At 46.0% G+C, this 21,919-nt stretch overlaps 2 protein-coding genes across 6 annotated transcripts in view; one reads left to right on the forward strand and one right to left on the reverse strand.

Moving 5' to 3' along the window:
* Positions 1 to 17,274, forward strand: part of SLC22A18 (solute carrier family 22 member 18) — a 112,778-nt gene extending 95,504 nt beyond the window's left edge. For 2 of the 4 annotated variants that reach the window (XM_038408087.2, XM_038408085.2), the window contains 3 exons: positions 5,674 to 5,775; positions 11,014 to 11,134; positions 16,957 to 17,274. In XM_038408087.2, coding sequence (XP_038264015.1) covers positions 5,674 to 5,775; positions 11,014 to 11,134; positions 16,957 to 17,144 — 411 coding nt within the window. In that variant the 3' untranslated portion in view covers positions 17,145 to 17,274. Of the gene's footprint in view, positions 1 to 5,673; positions 5,776 to 8,778; positions 8,942 to 11,013; positions 11,135 to 16,956 lie in introns of those variants that run through there. The other 2 variants (XR_006281875.1, XM_038408091.2) reach the window with 2 other exon arrangements.
* Positions 17,275 to 19,107: 1,833 nt separating this feature from the next.
* Positions 19,108 to 21,719, reverse strand: PHLDA2 (pleckstrin homology like domain family A member 2). 2 transcript variants are annotated; one of them, XM_043515865.1, is made up of 4 exons: positions 21,715 to 21,719; positions 21,425 to 21,486; positions 20,935 to 21,367; positions 19,108 to 19,534 (listed from the first exon to the last, which is right to left on the reverse strand). In XM_043515865.1, exon 3 carries the CDS (start codon positions 21,365 to 21,367, stop codon positions 20,969 to 20,971), a length of 399 nt encoding a protein of 132 aa, XP_043371800.1. In that variant the 5' UTR covers positions 21,425 to 21,486; positions 21,715 to 21,719; the 3' UTR covers positions 19,108 to 19,534; positions 20,935 to 20,968. The 2 variants fall into 2 exon arrangements, with proteins under 2 accessions (XP_043371800.1, XP_038264024.1); XM_038408096.2 differs by lacking the exons at positions 21,425 to 21,486; positions 21,715 to 21,719 and having other exon boundaries at positions 20,935 to 21,413.
* Between the last annotated feature and the right edge of the window lie 200 nt (positions 21,720 to 21,919).

Here is a 21,919-nt window from a genome sequence, read left to right on the forward strand (position 1 = left end):
AGCTGTAGCTCACAAAAGCTTATGCTCAAATAAATTTGTTAGTCGCTAAGGTGCCACAAGTACTCCTTTTCTTTTTGCCTTTTTAAGTAGATCATCAAGTTGAGACAATCCCTGCTGCCAGCACGCTCCCTCCATCCTGAACCCTGCTCCTGACCCTTGCTTACCCCATCTCCATAGAGCAGGGGGGAGGGGGACACCCTGACATTAGCCTCTCTCTTCCTGCCCCCCCCCCACCAGCTAGCAGGAGGCTCCCGGGAGCAGCTCCAAGGCAGAGGGCAGGAGCAGCACAGGACAGTGGGGGGAGGGACAGCTGAACTGCTCACAGTTGGTAGTCTGCTGGGCGGTTGCTGCACAGGGAACTTAGGGGAGCGGATGGGGGGCTGCTGGTCCACCCTGGTTCCAAGCCCCCACCAGCTAGTTCCTATGGGCTGCTCTTCCTGCAAGCAGTGGACAAAGTAGGTGCTGCCAAACAACATTGTAAGGGAGCATTGTGCAACTTTAAATGAGCATGTTCCCTAATTGATCAGCAACGTAACAACGAAATAATGTTAACCGGGACGACTTTAAGTGAGGAGTTCCTGTAGCATATTTGCATTGTGAGGGATGTCCCAGGTTCCATTTACTAGTGGAAGACTTTGGGACAGGACAGCCTTTTAATTCTTGCTATGCATTTAGCTCCAGTCACCACAGCAGGAGAGAGATAAGGAAGAGACAAACTGAGGCAGGGAATGGGCTGAATTTGTATGGTGTAACCCAATTAAATAAAGGTGCACTCTAGGTTCACGTCTGAGAAAATTCAGACTTGCATTGATCAATGTGAAAAAGTGAGTAGCTCAAATTTCTAATGGGTATTAGAAACTCACTGTGGCTGAGTCAGTCACCCGGAGATCAAACTCCAGATCTCATTACAATACCTGTTGGGTGAGCAGCTGTGACTCAGCAAAGCTGCAGGTCCAATCCAGCAGTAACAGGCCTTCGTGGCATGCATCTCCTTGATATTTGATTAGTTAGACTGGAATGTTGCAAAAGGCAAATGACTGCACACTTTTAAAAAGGTACGCCTAGAGAAGCATTACTCAACCACTTCTCCTCCCTCCATTGAATGGTGCCACAAATGGCTTGCAGCACTATGATCACCCCACTAACCACCTCCTGCCATTGCACAGCATGCTTTGCAGTTGGTCTCGCTCAGCCTCTTTCTAGTGAGTCATCCCTATGCCTGAGCTGGTGAGCACTGAGGTCATTCCCTGAAAGTCCTGTGATAGGCCCAGGCCAATCAACTAGAGTCCCCAAGCAAGGGCCTAACCAGATGACCCTAAAGAAGGTTCCTAATCAAAGCTGCAACTTTAGTCTGCTCGGTGGTGCTGCCTTGTTGGGAGAATTCCCAGTTGCCTGGTAGCTCTGACAGACTGCTCCCACCTCAGCTGGCCCACCCAGCTATTCTGACAATCACCCCATCTATTGACACAGCATTGCAGGCCAATGTTAGGGTGCCACACAGTATTTATTCTGTGGCTCACTGCAGCTCCAATACAATATTCTCATCAGCCTCTCCCTCTCCTTCCTCCTACTGATAACTCTAATGGATGTGGCTACTTCACCACTTTTCCCATCCTCCCATTGCTGAGAGGGCGAGGGTATGATAAGTATTTCTGCTCACTCCCTCCGGCTTAAACCTGTTCCTGGCTGCTCCAGAGCAGGGACAGAGACTGCAGTAGCCCCAGACAACTTTTAGTGAGAAAATTTTATACTGTATTTTAGAGTGAGATAGAGAAAGGACAGAGGACAGAGACTGCAGTAGCCCCAGACAACTTTTAGTGAGAAAATTTTATACTGTATTTTAGAGTGAGATAGAGAAAGTGTGAGCACCCTAGGTCCTTAGCTGATGTAAATTGAAGTAGTTGTGCAGGCGTTGATTTACCTGAACTGAGGGTCTGATCATAAATGTGCTTTTTTATTCCCTCCCCCCCCATTGTTGTTTTCTCTGCTTTTCAGTTTTTTGATGCTCTGCCTTGGGCTTGAGGGTGCCAGTTAATGCTGTGACGCTCCCCAGGGGTAGCCCAGGTTGTGAAGCACTTCACCATCACCTGCCCATGGCGTGAGGAAGTCTTGTCTGTGCCTGCTGTGGATCAGCTCCCTGAAACCCCAAGCCTCAGGCAACACAAGCCTTGCCTTCCAGGCCTCCCTCTGTCTGTACACATTGGCAATAGGCACACAACACCCCCAGAGTCCTCGGGAGCATTCCCTGTAGTGCCCAGCCTCTTACCCACTGAACGTTCTCAGAATTACCAGGCCTGCTGCTCCCAGAGGAACAGGACATGCCAGCTTGTAAGATTCCACTCAGGATCACCACTTTACTTAACACCACAGCACTTAGATATGTTTCTAGTGAAAGCAAGAATAAGGTCATTATCAATAAACATATATTCAAGAGAGTAAGAAGATTGGAAACACATGGTTACATACATGTTTCCTAGAGACTAAAATTTACTAACAAGTTACCCTCCTGTCCAAAGAAGCTTATCTCACCCAAAGTTCTCTCCAGTGTTTTCAACCAGGCCTGCCTGAGACCCCTCTTCCATGAAGTGGATGCAATTTACTTCTTCAGTGAAGGATGCCAGGGTGTCGTCTTTGTCCTCCAAATACACTAGAGGAAACGTTTGATGTGCACCTCAAGATGGGGGGGTCTCCCTCCTCCCCCCCACTATGGACAGCGAGTATCATAGTCTGGGGGAGGCTGTGCCTCCCCAAATAGCCAGGTGTGGCCCCGTCCATGCTTTGTGCCCAGGCCCACTCCTGCTTCCAGCTCTGCTGCTCCCCCTGTGCGGTGGCCCCGGCTTGGGCTGTGGCTGCAACACCCGCACTCCGGGGCTGGAGAGGCTAGGATCGCACTGCCCGCTCCCCCCAGCGCTCCGGGGCTGGGAGCACTAGCCTGGGGTGGGGGCCAGCAGTTGCAGTGAAGGCGGGGGGGGGCCTCTTGGCTCCGGGGGGGTGAAGGGCACAGAAGGGGCAGGGCCTCAGGTGGAAGGGATGGGGCTGGAGGCTAGCCTCCGCAAGCCAGTGGTTCACGTGCCACCCATACCCCCACACAGTTTGGTTCTTCCTGTTACTATTCTCTCTCTGAAGTTTTTACAGTCTGTATTATCATCCAGTTTAGCCTTGTGAGAGGAGACCCATTGTGAATCATACAATACTTAATATACATGTAAACAGCCGGATAGATTAACATTTCTTGTCTGACAGAAAACCTGTTTTCACCTTTGCTGGTGACCGGTCCCTAGACAATGACTTTAAGAATGTAATTTTCTGTTTCTATACATAAATCTTTACACAACATCCGTACATGCATTTTGCAATAATACTGATGACTAGTGTGACACTGGCTTTTATTTGAGACCTCACATGACACACTTTAGTTGACCTAGTATCATCCAAAATGTGTCAGGTCATTAATTACATGATCACATACTATTTGTCCATGGGATCCCTGCCTCGTTCAGTGAAGCCCAGTTATTCAATATTTTTTTTTCTCTTTCACATTCAGTGGGTGGTCCAGTTTTCATTTACTGCATATCAACAAGCCCAGCACTGAATACACAATAATTAATCTTCTCATAGTCATACCTGAGGTGCACTCAGCATAGTATCTGAGTGCTTCACAAGCATCAGTGAATTTATCTTCTCAACACCCTCGTGAAAATAGACGCTGTTGTTATCACCACTTTACAGGTGAGGAACTGAAGTATAGAGAGATTAAGACCAAAAATGTCCACTAGTTTTGGTGCACCACAGCTCTGAGCCAGAAAGGTATGTAGGCTCCTAACTTCCATAAATACCTTTGTGGGGCTGGGCCCAAGAGCCTGAATTTTCAGAGTATTTAGCATTTGTATAGGATTTTATGTTCCGAGCTCAGGTTCGATTGTAGCTGTGAGTGCTCAGCAATTTTGCAAATCCATCCCCAGGTGTCTCATGTTGGGCACCCAGAAATTGAGGAACATACAGTTAGTGGCTACTTTTGAAAATTTTGGTTTAAGTGATTTGCCCAGCATCACAGAGATAGAAGCAGAGAGAACCAGATTCTCCAAGGAGGCATTCAGCTGCCTTCACCATGATATCATCTTTTCCCTTCCTGTTAGTCCTGGCCTTCTTCACTTCTGAACAAATGAATCAGGGATCAGACAGTCTCCAACGCTGATTAATCCCCAGCAAAGGGTCATCGTATGCACCCAGTGAAACAGGTGCCCTATGAAAAAAATAGCATATGATCATGTAATTAAAGCTTGTATCGTAATGCATACATACGAGGGGGCTGAATTAAGGTTACATGGGCAACCTTAGTTTTAGTGTTTCCTCACTTTAGAGTGTTTGACTTGGCAACCTCAACATTCTCATAATGTGGTTACTGAATGTTGCAGTCTTTACCTTCCAGTAGTGCTTTGTGGTCTCAGCCAAGATCAAGGCCTCATAGTTCTAGGCATTTTAGTATGGGCATGTCTACACTTAAAAGGCTACAGCAGCAAAGCTGCACCACTGTTTTTTGTCCCTTCAGTTTTTTGTTAAAAATTCATTACTTTTTCCAGTATTCCACAGATGTTTCTATCATGCCTGTCCCTAAATGAAAACCTTTATTACACTGTCTGAGGAGTGTACTGAGCACTCAGAATCACTGTATCAGGAAGATGATCTATTTGGTATTTCTAATTTATATTTATAGTATTTACTCACTCTTGAGTGAGGGGAGGGGGGAATGCAAAACAAAATCATAGTTACTAGAGCTGGATGGCAAAAGGTGAGTATATCATGAAAAGTGTCAAAAGACATGGTTTTTCATTGTGTTTGAAATTTTTCATGAGAGTTTTAATTTTTTTTATGAAAAAAATTGTTTAAATTTTTTCCCTCCCACTCGGGGTGGAGAATAACTTACTCTTTTCCAATTTTAAAACCCATAGCAACACTTTTTTATGCTTATAAAAAACACAGGAAGAGAAAGAAAGGCAAGTGTGTTCCTCATCCCCCCATCAAAGTGAAAATTTCAGGAAAAAAATTGCAACATTTGTCAAAATGAAAAATTTAAACCAAAATGAATTATATTTCGTAAAAATGTTCATGTTGGTATAAAAGGCATTTTACATCCCCCCCCCCCAAAACTTCATTTGAAAGTTTTGATCAGTTCTAGTAATAACACAGTTTAATGGGAAAACCCACACCCTAGGGGATATCATGTATCTTTCTGGCAGATTTGTGTAGCTTTATCATTGGAATACAAAACTTTTAAACCTTACATAGAGGTCTTAAGTGACACACAGGTTTTGTGCTGGTCCTCTGTGCAGGGTAAATTTAATCTAGAATGCATTTCATAATACAGCACTTTGAATCCCAAGTGCCTTCCAGGTTCAAGTGCTTTACATACACTAATGAATTGTGTCTTGCAACCACCCACTGAGATAGTGACCTACACTTATTCCCATTTTACAGATGGGAAAACTAAGGCATAGGCAGTCAATAGCTCACTTGCGGTCACCCAACCCATCATTGATGGCTGGGAATACAATACAGAAGTCCTGACTACCAGATCCTTGCTTGAAACACTGGCAACAGCTCCACCCCTATAGCTTGCCCTATAAGATATTTCATATAGTACTTAACATATTTGTGTGTTTGCTCTTTTTCTAGGTTGTCCAGGGTCTGGTAATTGGAAGACTAACGAGTCGCTTTACAGAGAGGAACCTGATCATGTTGAGTGTTTTAGTCTTCAGTGGAGTGGGGCTTGCTATGGTAAGACAAGAGGTGGGATTTTTAAGAGATTCTTAGGCCTGGCCTACATTTAAAAGTTACGCGGGCATAAATATATTGGTGAGGGGTGTGGGTTTTTGGAGTTTTTTAACCAATATAGTTATACCGGTAACAGCTCTCTTGTGGATGCAGTTATATTAGTATGATTAGTATGACTTACCAGCATAATTATCCCCCTTCCCATACATGCATGGCTGTTTTGACATGAAGCACCTTTTTACCAATATAGCCATGCCCACATTAGAGAGGTTGTACTGCTTTAATGAAGTAAAGCAATATGGCTTTGTAGCATAGATAGGCCCATAGTGACTTAGGGTCAAAAGGCTCATTGACTTTCAGTGAAACTTGTATTCCTAAAGGGCTTGTCTACACATACGTTATACTCTCAACCTATACTGGTGCTGTTAACTCAGTACAGCCCTTAGTGGATGCAGTTGTAGTGGTATAAAGGTGCTTCCTATATGGGAAAAGGAATAAGCTGTATTAATATAAGAAAATTTTATCCTGCTGGAAGGCCTCATCTACCCAACAGAGTTTGCTGGCATCACACGCACCCACCCATCCCTGCTGTTCCATACAACTATGCCAGCAAAATCCCCAGTGTAAAAACAACTGGGCTGACAGAAGTGTGCTTCCGTCCATTTAACTAATACAGGGACATTACCATGCTGTCAGAACTACTGTTGTCTTATGCTGTGTCTACACTAGGAGACTATGCCAGCATAGGAATACCAACCAAGGCATTGTAATGTAGATAAGCCCTAACTGTGACCACGCTAGGGGTTGTACTGGTATAATTCTTTTGGTAAACAAAAACAACAATAACAAAACCCCACAACACATTCCCCACACACCTAACCCAAAGAGTCATACCAGTACAAACCATGTTGAGAACGGGCCTGAGTAACTTGATGCTTTTGAAAATCTTACCCTCAGTTTTTGCTTGGTTATGTTTTTTGAACGTCTCTGAAAGTAAGCAAAAGTTACAGGCAAAAAAATCCACACTTTGACAAAAGTTTGCTGGTGAAATTAGGGGTTGGTCGTTTTGGTTGGTTGTTTTTAACAATCAAGTTTAGTGCCTTTTCGGAATGAAACATAGAACAATTTTTGTGTACCTCAGTCTTGAACTGCCAAGACTCCAGGGTGCATGGTCTTGGACGAGGATAACAGAGAAAAATGACAATAGATTCAGCTGTCAGCCTTTAGAAATTCACTGAATGGTTTGGCCTTGAACCCTCTAACTAGCATCTGATTATTGTGTATGTTGCAATGAAATGGCTGTGTTACGGTGGCAAAAATGACAAGTCTCATTCACATACCTGTTACACTGTAACCTTGTATGTAGGCACACAGAGGTTAAGTGACTTTTCCAAGAGATCATATCAAATCCATGCCAGAGTAAGGAATAGAATCCAGGTCTCCTGACATCCAGACCCATACTCGAGCTACTAGGCAACACTGTGTCCCCTATACAAATTAGAACCAGAGCTAGGAGCCAGGAAGGTCTGGAGCTTTAATCTGAGAAAGTAAACCATCGTTTCACTGGGTGGCCTTGTGGCAAGTCACCTGATTGCTTTGTGCTGATCTGTCCTTCCACCCAGAGACTGCATAAGCACCAAATTGGGTCACACAAAAGGGGTGCAAATCACCCTTTCCCTGCTCAACCCAGTAAAATGGCCTGTCTTAGCAAGGCTTCCTAAACCCTACCAGCCAGAGAACTGAGGAATCAAAATCATGAGCACAAAATCTTACATGGGGTTGCATTCTGTGCTGCCGTAAGTCCAGCATGCCATTCATCATCATCAACATCATCACACACGGCTGGCCTGAAACAAGCCTAATGGATGAACTTCAATGGCACCGCCAGAGATGCAGAACCTGAGTGGAGCCCAATTACCCTCCTTAGTCTTGCTGTTTCAGGAGTGATGGAGCAGGTTGACGGAAACATTTTAACATTCCTGTCCATGCCCCAGACTTTAATTACCTCAGAAGATTGAGAAATGAACGAAGGCAGTAATGAGAACATCATGAGCCAAGCAAGACGGCATCTCTCATTCAGACTCTTTGTTTAGTGAATTTGTTAGATGAGGTGTCATTTAAGAGACTTGAAACCCATCCAAAGCAGTAGGAGTGGGATGCATGAGCTTACTGGGCACGTTTTGAATAATAATAATGAGGAAGACTAAAAAAGGGAGTAGTTTAAAGAGCATAATTTAAATGTCCTCTGGACAGATCACAGTGTTGTTGCAGGACAGTGCGCATAACTGCCCCACTTACTGTGGATTAATAATCCATGGATGGCAGAAATCCAGCCCAGAGAAGTTCTTGCTAACTTTGTGGGGGAACTGTGCTGTGAATTCACTTCAGAGCTGGCAGTTAGGACATGCCCAGGGGGCTTGAGACATCCTGAAGGGCCTGAGAGACAAGGCTCAGGAATGACTTCCTATGACAACTATTCATAGGAAAATACAGCTGCAGTCCTTTCCACTCAGGAGAGCTTATTAAAAAGTGCTCTGTTCAAGGGGCTGCCAAGACAACATCTGCGTGTGGGGCGGCTTTTCATAATGGAGGTCCCAACAGGGATGAGCCTTGTTGAGGCAGCTTGTCGCAGTGTTGGCTGACCCCAGCACTCAGATTACAGATCTGGGATCATAAAATGTTTATGACTTTAATTCCCCCTCCCTCCCTTCCAAGAATGAGCATTAAAGATAGTTCAACTTAATTTTTTCCTCCTACTATGTACTTGCTATTGTTGGCCTGCCAATGGATGCCACGTCTGCAAAACAAAGCCTTTTCCTCAAGAGTCAGAGTAGCAGCCATGTTAGTCTGTATTCGCAAAAAGAAAAGGAGTACTTGTGGCACCTTAGAGACTGACAAATTTATTTGAGCATAAGCTTTGAGCATCCTATGAAGTGAGCGGTAGCTCACGAAAGCTTATGCTCAAATAAATTTGTTAGTCTCTAAGGTGCCACAAGTACTCCTTTTCTTTTTCCTCAAGAGTGGAAGCAAGTAGAGAGAGCAGATGTTTGAAAAAGAAACCTAAACACCTCCCTGGAAAGGTTTTGGCATCTAGCACAGGAGGTGCCCTGTGGGCCTTTTCATGGCCTCAGAGGATAATTTTGCAGCTTGAAAGGAGTCTAGATGACGGGTGCTTATTACCCAGGGGTTGAAGATGGGGCAGGGGTGGGCCAGCTGGGATACGTGGGGAGTTTGAACAGCTGGGATGGGCATTCAGTGGTCAGAGGAGATGATGCTTCCCATTTGCAGGTGTGGGTAGGCTTACGAGTTAACAGGGGGTCTGGGTGGCGATGCAGAAAGGTTTGTCAGTCACATGAGGGATGTTTTCCTCTAGGGGGTGCATGGTTTTGTCTTGTCCTGCCCCTTCTCTCCTTTTTCCCATCCATTTGCCTTTGAACCCCACTCCGGGGACCCCAGGCACAACCCTTCCTATCTGAAAAATAAATCCCAGGTTTGGCAGTTATGTTCATACTGGGGCCTTCCAACCCTGATTCCTATAGGGCCTCAGTGGGGGAAAGCACTCTCCCCAGCACTCCCTCTACTTTTAACGGTCATGCCCCACTTTTGTTGTTTGTTATTGAAGGGCTCGTCCAGCATTTATCATCTAATTCAGGGAGCCATGGTTCTGTTCCATCCACTCCCTGCTGCCTCCACATTGCCCAAGTGGCAGACAATTCTTATGGGTCTGGGGAGTGTTAAAGCTGCACTCTCTCCTGAGATCCCTGCATGAGCTCTGGAAGCATTTGCTCTAGCAAAGGAGCTCTTATCATCCATCCACTGGTCTGAATATTTTGTGCACCAAGGCTATATTCTGTAGCCCTGACCCAAAACTTAGGCAAAGGTCCCATGGGAATTAAGGCACCTATCTACCTTTGCCTCCAGACAGGGGTTGAATATATACATACCTTTTACTCCAGTCAGGACAATATTTTAAACCTCAGCATGAGCAGGTCATGAGTTAGGTATGTTTCTGGGCTTGTTTTCCCTCTGTAACCAAGAGACGCTGACTGGATTTTATGAAAGGGAAACCCATGCAGGATGATCCAATGAGTAAAACTTCCAGCTTAGCAAAGGATGTAAATGATCTCCAGATGACAGTAAAAGAAATACGCCTTGAAAATAAATATAGTATAAGAGACTTCCAGTACAGAGCGAGGGAGGAAGGGCATTAATTTCCTTTCCGTGCTCCAGAGAAATCCATTCATTTGACCAGTAGGGATTGTGAATGAATTCAGAGCTGGTTTAGCCCCACTGCATAAGAAGTTTATTCTTGTACTTTTGTTTAAGTAATAAACTGCTGAAATGACGTCTCTGCTCAGAACATGTGCAATAAGAAAATTGTTACATTTACTAATTATGCTCATTAACGTGTCCTTATGACTGGGAGACCCATTCCAGATTAGTGAATTCAGTGAATTCATTAGTAAGTATACTGACAAACAGGATTAGTGATCCCAAGGGTACAGTATTACATAATGTACTGTGTTCATTTATTTTGACAAGCAAAGTTTAGTTTTAATTATTTATGATGATGCATTATAATGGGTGCTGTAGAAGCCTGTTTTGTATAAGTAATGAGAACTTAATGAGACTGCACTACAGGCCCCTGCTATTAAATTTTTCCTGAAAGGTAGAGCAGACAGCCTGGGGGAAGAAGGGGGGATTGTGGGAATTATCACGCTTTGTGAATTAGCAAAGCAAAACTAGATGAGGTTCTACCTTAATGTATAGGTTATAGGTTTCAGAATAGCAGCCGTGTTAGTCTGTATTCGCAAAAAGAAAAGGAGGACTTGTGGCCCCTTAGAGACTAACAAATTTATTTGAGCATAAACTTTCGTGAGCTACAAGTGAGCTGTTGCTCATGAAAGCTTATGCTCAAATAAATTTGTTAGTCTCTAAGGTGCCACAAGTACTCCTTTTCTTTTTGCGTATAGGTTATAGTTTCTTATATATACTGAATGTTTATAATACTGTATTAAACACAAATTTAACACAAGTCATTTGAATGGGCTGGATCTTCAATAGGTGCAAATCTGTTTTGCTGCATCAGAGCTTCATCACTGTATACCAACCAGGAGTCTAGTGCACTATGTACTTACGAAAATCCAAGTAGGATTGTATCTCCTCACTGTGACGTTGTCCTCCGTGCTGCGCAGGAGCTGGCTTTCTAATAGACGGGGTATATTTTGTTCTGTCACTCAGGCGCTGATGACCAACGTGTTCCATTATTGCATCATTGCTTTCCCCATGGTATTGGCACTCTGCACTATGGGCATCATTACGGACACCATTCTCACCAAGTCCGTCCCTCCTTCTGACACTGGTAAGACTTGTTAAAAGACTAGATTTTTTTTTTTAATTAGACAATCTGCCCGCTCAGATTCTGGGCCTCGTGACTTTTAAAGCCTGAGGTTTCAAGCTGTGAGCTGGCGTGTGCATAAATGCTGCTATGCCGGTGCTGTGCTGCCAACCACGACTTAGAGCGTTGTGGGAAGAAGGCCGAGTTCCCGGCACATCCCGTCAGGCATAATTTGACTAAGAACAAAGCGTAACCTGTATTAGTCCTGCATCTCTGCCAGCCAATGAACGCTGGTCAGAAGGAGCAGGACTAGAGTTACAAGGAGGCCTGCAGGGGGCCAGCGACCGGCATCAATTGACAACAGCATAACAAGAGGCAGAATCCTGCAGCTTTTACTTGTACTGAAATCCACCTTGCTGCAGAGGATATGTGCAAAGCTTTACTTATGCTTAAGGCTTAGGTGAATCACAAGGCCTGGTGTCAGCCCTCTGCACTTAGGACAGTGGTCCCAAAACTTTTTACCTCATTTCCCCCCTTCCCCATGTCCGTGACCCCCTCCCCCAGAGTGGGGTCACGGCTCTGGGAGGGGGGGATATGGACAGGAGTAAGGGGGCTGAGGCTGGGGTCACAGCTGGGGGCAGGGCCAGGAGTCCCCTGAACTTTCCTCTGCCCCGCCCCAGGTGGGTGCACCCCACAGTTTGGCCCACTGATTTAGGATTAAGATTAATAGATTTGGCCCTTGAAGGGGCTAGGATAAAAGGAAGAGCTACAGTATTGGACAGCTAGTTCGCTTGAGTCATATCGTAAGGTTGTCACACTTCATAGCACCCTTGCCACACTGCTGTAGTGTGGTTGTGCAGCTTTTGTTTTACATTAAGGCACATTTCTGAGAAATATGCCATTCCCTGAGAAATCCTGTTCAAACAACTGCATGTAATTTATGTCAGAAATGAGGATGAGCAGGTACAGGATGAATAAAGGACTAGCTTGTACAGTATTGACCAAACACTCCATTTGTGACTGTATGTTCCTCGTAGTCATTCAGGCTCTTGCTGCCTGCACTTCCACTTTCAAATACCCAGGCATATGTCTGGATCCAGTAAGGAAAGGTCCACACAGCTTTCCTGTCACTCAGGTGCTTCTTTTCATGCAAAACCAGGCTATGGGACACCATAATAAACAATAAATGCTCAGAATGGAAACATGGTAGCATATTCTTGTAAATGAGGGGCCCTGTTCAGACAGAGAGTCACCATAGATATGAATCTTAAAAGGAGTCATGATTTCTGTGTATTATAATAAAGGAAGGGTCTGGCCACCACCCTATTGGAGAGGAAGGGTCAAGGTCCAGAAAAAGTCTTCATCATCTGAATGTCCATGCCTTCCCTCAATGAAAGAGTTCTCCCGGGATGCAGGGCCATACATATTGTACCAACATTAGCATGACACTCTGAACCTCCCTTTCCACTATGGTAGCGGGCAACTGAGAGGCTGCTAAGCCCAGCAGACTCCTGGGTTTTGCCAAGCAACCTTATTGTCCTATCTACCATGGACAAAACTAAGACTCCTGCCTAACACCCTCGCTGTTCTATGTGAAGACACAGTGAAACTGCTGATGGTCACCCACAGAGCCAGCCACCCTAATCCATACATCCCTCAGAGGACCAGCTACAGCTTTGGTTGCAGCTGGGTATAATACATTCACTTAAACTATTTTGTGATGTTTCCTTGCGTTGTTAAAAGAGTTGTTGCATTTTGCCAAAGAAGAGGCTGTGGTTCAGTGGTGGACATGTATATTTATTTCCTTCAGATGTGGCCAGAAAATGTATGCACACATCTGTGCTGCCACAGCAATGCTCTGGTGAGCCTTCCCTGGCCCCCATCATCTCTGTCCAAATTATTCTTGCTAGAAGTAGAGGGTCCTTTTGTGTGGAATGGGGCATATTAAGATGAGTTAGTGCCTATCTGCAGGTGATGATTCTGCTCTCTTAAGCCCTGCCTCCATGGCCCCACTCCACAAATATCTGTGGGGTTGTACTCTTTTGGGAGATCCATAACTGGTCCAGTCAGATTCTATCCTGCATTCCCCATTCTGGCTGCAGCTTTATGGGCAGGTGTCTATACAGAGCCCAGTTGAAATTTAACTCATAGTTTGTGCAGTCTGTCAAAGGTTGTAAAGCACTTTGGGATTTTTCTGGATGAGAATGTCCCATTGTTACCCTGATTTATTTAAGGCTGAAATCTACCTCGCATACATTGCGAGCACTTTGAGCCATTGAATCTTGGTTAGAGTTTAATTTGTTTGCTAAAATGTATTTAGTTCACACTGACCTAAGGACAGAACTTTCCAGGACTTGATTCTGTGTGAATGAAAATCAGAAGTTTCAAGTCTTCAAGAAATGTTTGAGGGAGAGCAGCGGAGGAGGGGCAGTAAATGGCATTTAAACATAGAGCAAATCTGGAAAGCATCCAGATTGCTCTCAAAAGCCTTTTGTGAGGAAAAATGGAGCATGCGGCTCTTTCAAATCCCAGAGGCTAACTTCAGTCGCAAGTGAGCATGAGTTTAGTGGCCTCTTCGTAGTCTTCGTTTGTTTGCGTACATTATCAGGTCACACCCCACCCACAATTCAGCAAAATTGGCACTCTCTGCTGAAGGACAGTGGAAGGAATGGTACTGCAACTTAGGACAAAGGTGCACTTGCAGAGGTTGTATGGAGCCCAGAACTAGCCCACTGGGAAGTGTTGCAAGAAAAGATTGGGTGCATTTGGAGAGCTGTGCATGGGCCCAGAACTGCAATGGCAGGGGATTTAGTAGGTCAGGATTGAGGTGCATTGGCAGAGTTGTGTTTGGGCTCAAAACTAGATTGGCAGGAGGTGCTGCTGCAGGTCAGGATTGTAGTTCTTTAGCAAAAGCATGAGGAGGTTGGGTTAAAAGACAGGTCCTGAGAGTCATTCACTTTCTCAAGTAGGATTTTTTTTTTTAAACTTTGTCTCAAGGCAGAGGCAACAGTGAATTCAAGAGTAACTGACCTAGCAGAGCAATTTCAATGTATAATATGTTTCTTTGGAGTACCTGTCTAATGTAGTATGGGTGTCTCCCAGAGAAACAATGCTAATAAAATGCCTGCTACCCATTTCTGATCAGGGGTGATACCATACAGTAGCCGTTCCACCCACATTCCAGATAAAACTATTGTCCCAACTGTACAAATGTTAAATTTATGCTACAAATTAGTCATTTATACTTGCATTTGTTAATAAATCTCTGCCTTTTAATAGCTCTTAAGCTTGATGTGATATTGTGACATTAAAGCTTTTCACATCAAAAACACAGGAAGTGAAGTTAGCTTTGAAGATTTTCAGTTAATTTAAAGAACTCATATTTGCAAGATTGTTCTATTCGCCAGTTCACCTTGAGGAACTCCCTTTGGAATTGTGTCTGTCTTGAGTCTCGCTGAAGGAATCTTCTGAAGATCTTTTCATTAAGAGGCCTATCCAATATTGTCTAAAATCAGTTGTTGTCTTTCCATTGATCTTAATAAGCACTGGGTCAGGCCTTTATGATAAAGAGGGGACTCGCCCCAGATTAGAGTGCTCCTCTTATCGAAGAGCTGGAAGACTGGATAGAAGTTAGTGGAAGCCGATCGTTGAGTGAGGATTTTCTTCTCCACTGTCACAAAACATTAAAGCGTCCCTGCCCTTCCCAAATAGGCATGGGTACGGATTACCACTTGCTGAGATCATTCAGATCTCTACATCAAATCTTGCTTTCCCAAAGTCATTTCCTAATGGGGGCTGATGTGTTTGCCACTCATTTTTTACCAGTCACTAGGGCTTTCTGTTGAAAGAGCGGACTGGAAATGATTTTTCATTTTCCTGTGGGGTTTTTTGTTTTGTTATTTTTTTTTTCAAAGTAGAAAGGGATTTTGCAGCATGCTGGAGTAACATCATTGGCATGGGAGAGCTGGGTGGGAGTACAGGCTAGCCCCGATTGTGACCAGTCAGCATTAAAATGCCTGGTGGAACTCAGTCTCGCTTCCTAGAACGGAAATGTTGTTTCTGTGTACAGGTCCAGTTTAGGAGGCTCACTGGTTTATGGATCGACTTGTATATTCAGAAGTAAAGCTCACCATGGAGATTAAACAAATTGATCCTTAAATCCAGAGCCAGTCTCCAGCACTGTGGCATCCCCAATCTTTTGGCAACCAACTTCTACTGTTGCACTGTGTGTTGTGCTGGGGTAACCCTGCTCTTGTGCTAAGTAGGGGAGCCCTGCTTAATCTTTCCTAGCCTTGTCTGGCTCCCCTCCTGCTACAGAGCCTACCTCCTCTCCTTTCGTAACCAACCTTCTTCCTCCATTGCTCAGACTCAGCTATCAGTTGACTGGTCCAAAATGTGCCACCTCCCTGATTGTTCATTGAATTAGGCCGCATTGTGGTCTGAGGCCAGCTGTAGGACAACCCCATAACCATAGCATTGTAACATGACATACATCAAAAAGAAGGGAGTTGGGGCAGTCCAATGCAGCACAGAGGTGCATTAGCTAAGCTAAAAGAGGGATTGAGAGACCACTGGCCCCAACACCTTTCACTTACAGAGGCCTCTGGGCCCAAACCCTGAAGTTTACAGAAGAAGAGAGGTTGGGAAGACTGAGGTAGGAAGATGGCTGAATCAGCAATCGTAGGCAAGGCAGGTAACTGCATAGGACAAGGAATGATGGGTGACAGGGAGGGGAATAAAGGAAGGGAGAATGAGAGTGGGCCACTTGTGGTGAAGGGAGACTAGCAAAAGGTGCAAAGATGCAAGAGTTTTGGGGGAAGGGTAGTGTGTGGCACTGTGCATGGAAGCCCTGCCTAGCTAAATGGGAGCACAAATGCACAGTGCCACACCTGACAGCAGGATCTTTATGTAAAGTCAAAATGCCTAAATCCAGAGTTCTCTCTCAGCTGTGCAAGCAGCAAAACAAACATACCAATATTTAAAATGGTCAAAATGTGACCAAAGTCTAAGCTTAGCTCACAAGCTGCCTCCCTTCTCCTTCCCTGATGTCCTGTTCTAAGGCTTTTCATTTTGGTGCTATACTGGTTTTCCTATATGAATAGCAGAATAACGTGCCTGCACCCTACCACACATGCTATAATATTCCATGTCCATTCATCTGCATGCGCATGTGCAAGTGGCCTTACTTTGCAAAGTAGTAAGTGCTTTCTCATAGCCTGTGGCTCCTGCTCCCTTTAAGCTCCCAGCATGGCACTAGAATCTGGATACAATGCATGTGTTCATTCATACTGAAGCAATCTTTATTTGTGAGGAGGCTTTTTTAGGGCATCATCTTTTGAACAGACTAGTTAGAACCCAGCCTCCCAGAGCCAAGTTGCTATATTGCAAATTCTTAACATCCTGAGCAAGAGGACAAATTGTTTTAGTAAGGTGGAGATGCACTGGTAGCTGCCTCATCTAATTATTGTATTAGAAAAGTCTGATCTTCCAAGGTTTACAAGAGACAGAGTACTAAAGTGTAAATTACCACACCCTTAATGAAATAAATGTTCCCAGTTGCAAGCCTAACTAAGAGGCCTACTTCTGGAATCAGAGCCTAGCTGCCAGTATTGAGCACTGAATTCTTTCTTGAAGAAGAGTGCAGAATCTGATTGCCCTTTACTACAGTATTCCTGTTGTGTGAACACTGCAGTGGAGAGTTGAGATGGCTCACAGTGGAAGTTACACACCTCTGGAGACAAAGAGTCCATGTAAATTATGTCTGTTCAACAAACTGTCATTAAAGCTTTGTAATTAGAATTAATCTGTAGTTTATGTATGCCCTTTTTCTCTCCCATCTTTTGTAGGTGCCATGCTTGGGATATGTGCATCTGTTCCTCCCCTGACACGGACAGTGGGCCCAACCCTAGGTGGAATTTTGTACAAGATGTTTGGAGTCTCAGCCTTTGGTTATTTGCAACTGGTTGTCAATATAGCTCTGTTTTTGTATATTTTTAAGAATAAAGTACCCCAGAAAGAGGAGAAAGTTCAGTAATCCAGGCTACATCTAAGTCTACTACTTTATCTACAAAAACTAAAATGTGCAATGTTTCTAAATAGATTATATACCAGGACTTTTGCCTACATCAACCCAGATTGAAAATAAAAGCAGCCTTAAACCAGCAGTTTGTATTTAAGCAGAGTATACAGTAACTTTTGCTATTGGAGCAGTTTACAAAGCCTTAGTAAATGACATTCCACACAGTTGATAGTTTGCAGACTCTTCTGGGCTCCACACATAAGTGTGTGCTACACGATTACAAGAGGTTGGACCCTATCCTTGGCTGATGTAAATCAGCCTCGTTCCATTGAAGTCAATTAACCCAATGAGGATGCAGCCCTCTCTTTTTAAGAGTAATGTGGAGGCACTGACTAGGTCAGGTTGTTTTTACAGTGCCTAGCACAATGAGGCTCAGATCCTCATTTAGGCCTCTGAGCAATACAATAATATCAAGTGTGAATAGTTACAGAAGTCCCAGCAACTGCATTTCAGCCACCCCCCACTTACAGGTGTGGGTGGTATCACCTCTTACACTGTAGAATGGAAATAAAGGCATGTCATCCAGATTTTTTCAGACATGGTGTCCTAAAGTTAGCTACCTGAATCCATATTTAAGTCATGCTTTAACCCCACCTGGAGAAAAAAAAAAAAACAAACCCACACCTCTTTAGGAGGGTATTCGAGGCTGCAGTACAGGTAACTGAAAAACCTGTAGATTCAGGAAACTTAAGTACTGTATCCTGCTTTTAAAGCACAAACCCCTCAATGCAGAGCATTTCTTCCCACCAGCCATACATAGGGAATCAGAATGAAGACTTTCTTCAAGCTGGTCCAAGCAACAGATAGCTGAAACCTATTTCATCCAGTGGGAAAAAAGCAGCTAGTCCATAACTTTTAAAACCTCCTAAGTAGTTTATAGCCATAGCATTTCCCAGTTTTTGGATGAGCAAGCACTTCCCTTTTGAGCCACACCCTCCACTAGCTCCTTATTAGAACTATGCTTTAATCGGCCCCTAATTAACCCTCCTACATGCCGTTCACAGGATAATCTTTGTAGTTTCCACCAATACTCTCTGGTCTCCTTCAAGCAAGACTCTGTGGAAGTGAGTGGGAACTTTACCCGATTAAGGATTTCAGTTTCAGACCATTAGTAAGAAACACTACACAGGTAAAGTCTTGCAACTCAGTTTCAGTGCCAAATGCATTTTCCCTTGCACTTCCCCTTTCTAGCTGTAGAGAAGGGATAGCAGTATGTTAACAGAATTACTCTCAAGAAAATGTAGATTAGTTAGTGACAAGTCTCATAAGACCCGATTTTCATAAGCACAGTACCAAGAAGTTCAGCTATTTCTCCAACCCCTGGGCTCTTCAAAGTGTCCTAAGAAGAAGCTGATAAAACAGCACTTCCTGCCTCTGGTTAGGCTGGAAATCCCTTGAGAACAGCCTCTTCCATTCAGCATGACTGATCCTGGCTGGATCTAGAAACTGCAAAGATGCATATAAAGATGTGAAATAACAGGGAACTTTCCAAACCCCTGAGATTCTATAGGTTGGTCTTTATTTTCTCCTGAACCAGTTCAGCTATCCCTCTTCTTCTGGACTAAGCAAGCAGGGGGTATTAGAGGAAGCATTCTGGAAGGCACTTTTATTGTGTAACTGGTGACTGCAGGAGTTCTTGCACCTTTCTCAGACAACTAATCCTGACCATTGAATTCTGGATTAGACGGGCCAGTGAGCTGATACAGTATAGCAATTCCTAGTTTAGATGCAACAGATTTTCTGCTTGGAGACCAACTGAAGCAGGCCCTTTCCTGGAGACACGTCAGTTTTCTGTTATTAAAGCAGATTAGTATTATTAACAGAAGTGTCTGGATACATTAGTGTAGCCCTGTTTCCAGATGGTGTCTATGAACTATTATTTGGCAACCTGCACCAATAAACATACTGCACCACAGTGTATAGTAATAAAATGTGAACATTTCAAGTAATTTATTTGGAATGGACACATTAATGCAAAAGCAATATTAAGACAGCTGCTTAAACACATTCATCAAAATAAATACAAATATAGATACCACAAATAATTTAAATTGGGTTTGTTTTGCACCAATGGGTGCTGAATATTCTTTGCATCTCATAAATAGATAAAAGGAGTTTGCAAAGCTGTGCCACTTAAAAACTTGAAGCTTCACCAGAAGTCCTTTTGAAAGAGTCTTTGGTTTTTAAAATGCATCTCAGGGCGAAGATCAGGGCTCTTTGCTCAGCAGCCTCAAACTTGGAGGAAACTCAACTGTTCCCAGCCATCTTCTTTGCTTTCCTTCATCGGTACCCTGTCCAATTTCAGTCCAAGACATTCAATCTGGTTTATCATCCAGCGGTATATTCTAAAAAAAGAGAAAACAGAAAATAAGTCAGAAGTGCAACAATACAGCAGTATTCTTGTGGGGTAAGAGCCTAAGGGAGTTTGGCACCCATATTTAAAAATCCCAACCTATATACAGAGCTCCTTAAAGCAGCCCCTGTTAAGTGTCCCTCCACGTTTCCTCAACTAAATGGCATAATTATGAAATTGCTCTTGCTAGTTAGTAACCATGCACAGTATCACCCAGAGATCCCCGATAGGCAACACTCACAAAAAGCTCAGCCTCCAAAATGGAGTGCCAAGTCTACAACTCTTCAGCGTTCTTCTGCTGGCCAAAGTGGCTTAAGGAGCAGCATTGGTGCTGGTCTAAAAGGCTAGTATTACTTTCCAGTCAAAAGCTGCAGCATGAAAAGTCAGTGTCCACTGCTTGAATTATGGGGGGGGGGGGGGGAAGGAAGGATATGGGGGTGATTAATGAAAGCCTGAAACAGGCAAACCTACTTAACACAGCCCACCCGGTGCTTTGAATAAGACAGACGTGAGGTAGCCCCTCAAAGTAGTAAGAGGGCCTGGCCTCCCCAGTTCAAGCATTAAAACCCAAGTCAGGTGCTGCTGAGCGCCGCAAGCACAGGCTGGGAGAGTCTTCCCAGGAGACCCAGCCAGTGTCAGACCCACAGAAGGAGATCCCCCGCCCAAGGGAGAGAGTAGAGGCAGGCAGGATCCCAACAGCGATTCTCCCATCCCCGTTATTGCGGCCTCTCTCCTCTCCAGGAACGGAGATATTTGCCACACTAGCTACTAGAAAGTCACTTCTTATCCCAGGCTGCCAGATGCTGAAGTGACTTGCAAACAATCCCAGGGATTTTCATGAGAAGCCACAGGCTTGTGGGAATCATTACATTGCACTGCCCAGCAGGGGCCGCTGTGGGGCCAAGTCCATTCAACCCCTCCGGGGCCGACCGGCTCGGCTAATCCAACCCGCGTGCAGGCGCCCGGGCTACGCTTCTGGCCAAGACAAGGGTCTTTAAGCCTAAGGCCGGGTGGTGCCGCCGGTTCCGTCCGAGTGCTACGGGCCGAGCCCAGGCGGGTGCGGTGGGAGTCCCCTTGCAAAGGCGGGAGGCGCCCGCGTGCTCTCAGGGGCCGGCAGCCGCTGTTTAAAGGCCGGGAGCAGCGCTAGTCTGGACCCGGGGTGGGGGAATGCCTCCCGCCACACGACCCAGACGCCAAGCACGTGGCCAGCCCGCCGGCCGGGGAGCTCTGGCCTCCCCGCCGCTGGCCCTGCACCCCGGGCAGCTCCACGAGACAGACTAAGGCGCAGCGCTGCAGCCCGAGCTCTGGAAACGGAGCCCGCCCGAGCCTTTTGCGGGCAGGCTCAGGGGCGCCGGTCGGACCCTCCTCTCCCCCCCCCCCCCAGCGGCTCACCTTCCGCCGCGCCTCCTGCCGCCCCGCGGGCTGCTCAGGGCGCCCGGGCCAGGCCCCGCTCCTGGCGGCCCGCCGCCGGCTCCAGCTCTTGGCGGCTCTTGAAGTCCTGGATGGCCCGCTTGTTCTGGAAGTCGATGAGCGCCATGGTGATGGAGGCGTTCCAGCAGCTCTGGTCCGGGCAGCGGAAGTCGATCTCCTTGCGGTCCGTGGTGACGATGGTGAAGTAGATGTACTTGCCCGTGCGCTCCACGCAGTCCACCTTGAGGATGGAGTGGAAGCCCAGCTCCTTGCCCCGGGCGCGCTTGTGCCCGTCCGGGAAGAGGCTCAGGCTGTCCTTGGTCAGCACCACCAGCTTCTTCTTCCAGAACTGGAAGAGGCTGTCGCTGCGCTTCTCCAGCTCGCCCTCCCGGATCACCTCGCCCGGCATCTGCATCTGCATCTTCATCCTCCGCTCCGGGCGCGCCCCGGCCCCCCAAGGCAGCGCGGGCTCCCTCGGCGGCGGCTTCTTCCCTGGGCAGCGCGCGGCGAACTCGGCTTCGGCTCCGGCTCCGGCTGCCACAAGCCAAGGGCGCTGGATGGGGCGCAATTTATTGCGGTGAGTCAGCGCCTCGCTCTTCCGGTGCCACTCCCTCCCCAGCTCTGCTGCCACCCACCCCCGGCCTCCCGAGCCCGGCCCTGTCCCTCCCCGAGCCCCGCCTGAGTATCCGGCACCTCCTCCCCCGCTGGCCCCGGGCCCCGCCGGCAGCCGGCCTTGCAGCTCCAAGCCGGTTCATCTCCCACCGCCTCCTGCATCCCCGCCCCCTCCCTCTTCAGCCTCTTTCATGCCCCCCCTTCCTTTCCACCCCGTTCCCTGCCTGGCCTCCATCAACCCCCAGCCTGCCTCGCTACAGCTCCCCTTCTGCGCCACTCCCTCGCCTCTTCCCCCTTCCTTCTGCTCGTCCCCTTCCCCCAGCCTCCCACCTGTGGCGAGTCCCCCCCATTCCCT

Source organism: Dermochelys coriacea, chromosome 6, assembly GCF_009764565.3.
Source record: "Dermochelys coriacea isolate rDerCor1 chromosome 6, rDerCor1.pri.v4, whole genome shotgun sequence".
Lineage (NCBI taxonomy): Eukaryota > Metazoa > Chordata > Testudines > Dermochelyidae > Dermochelys > Dermochelys coriacea.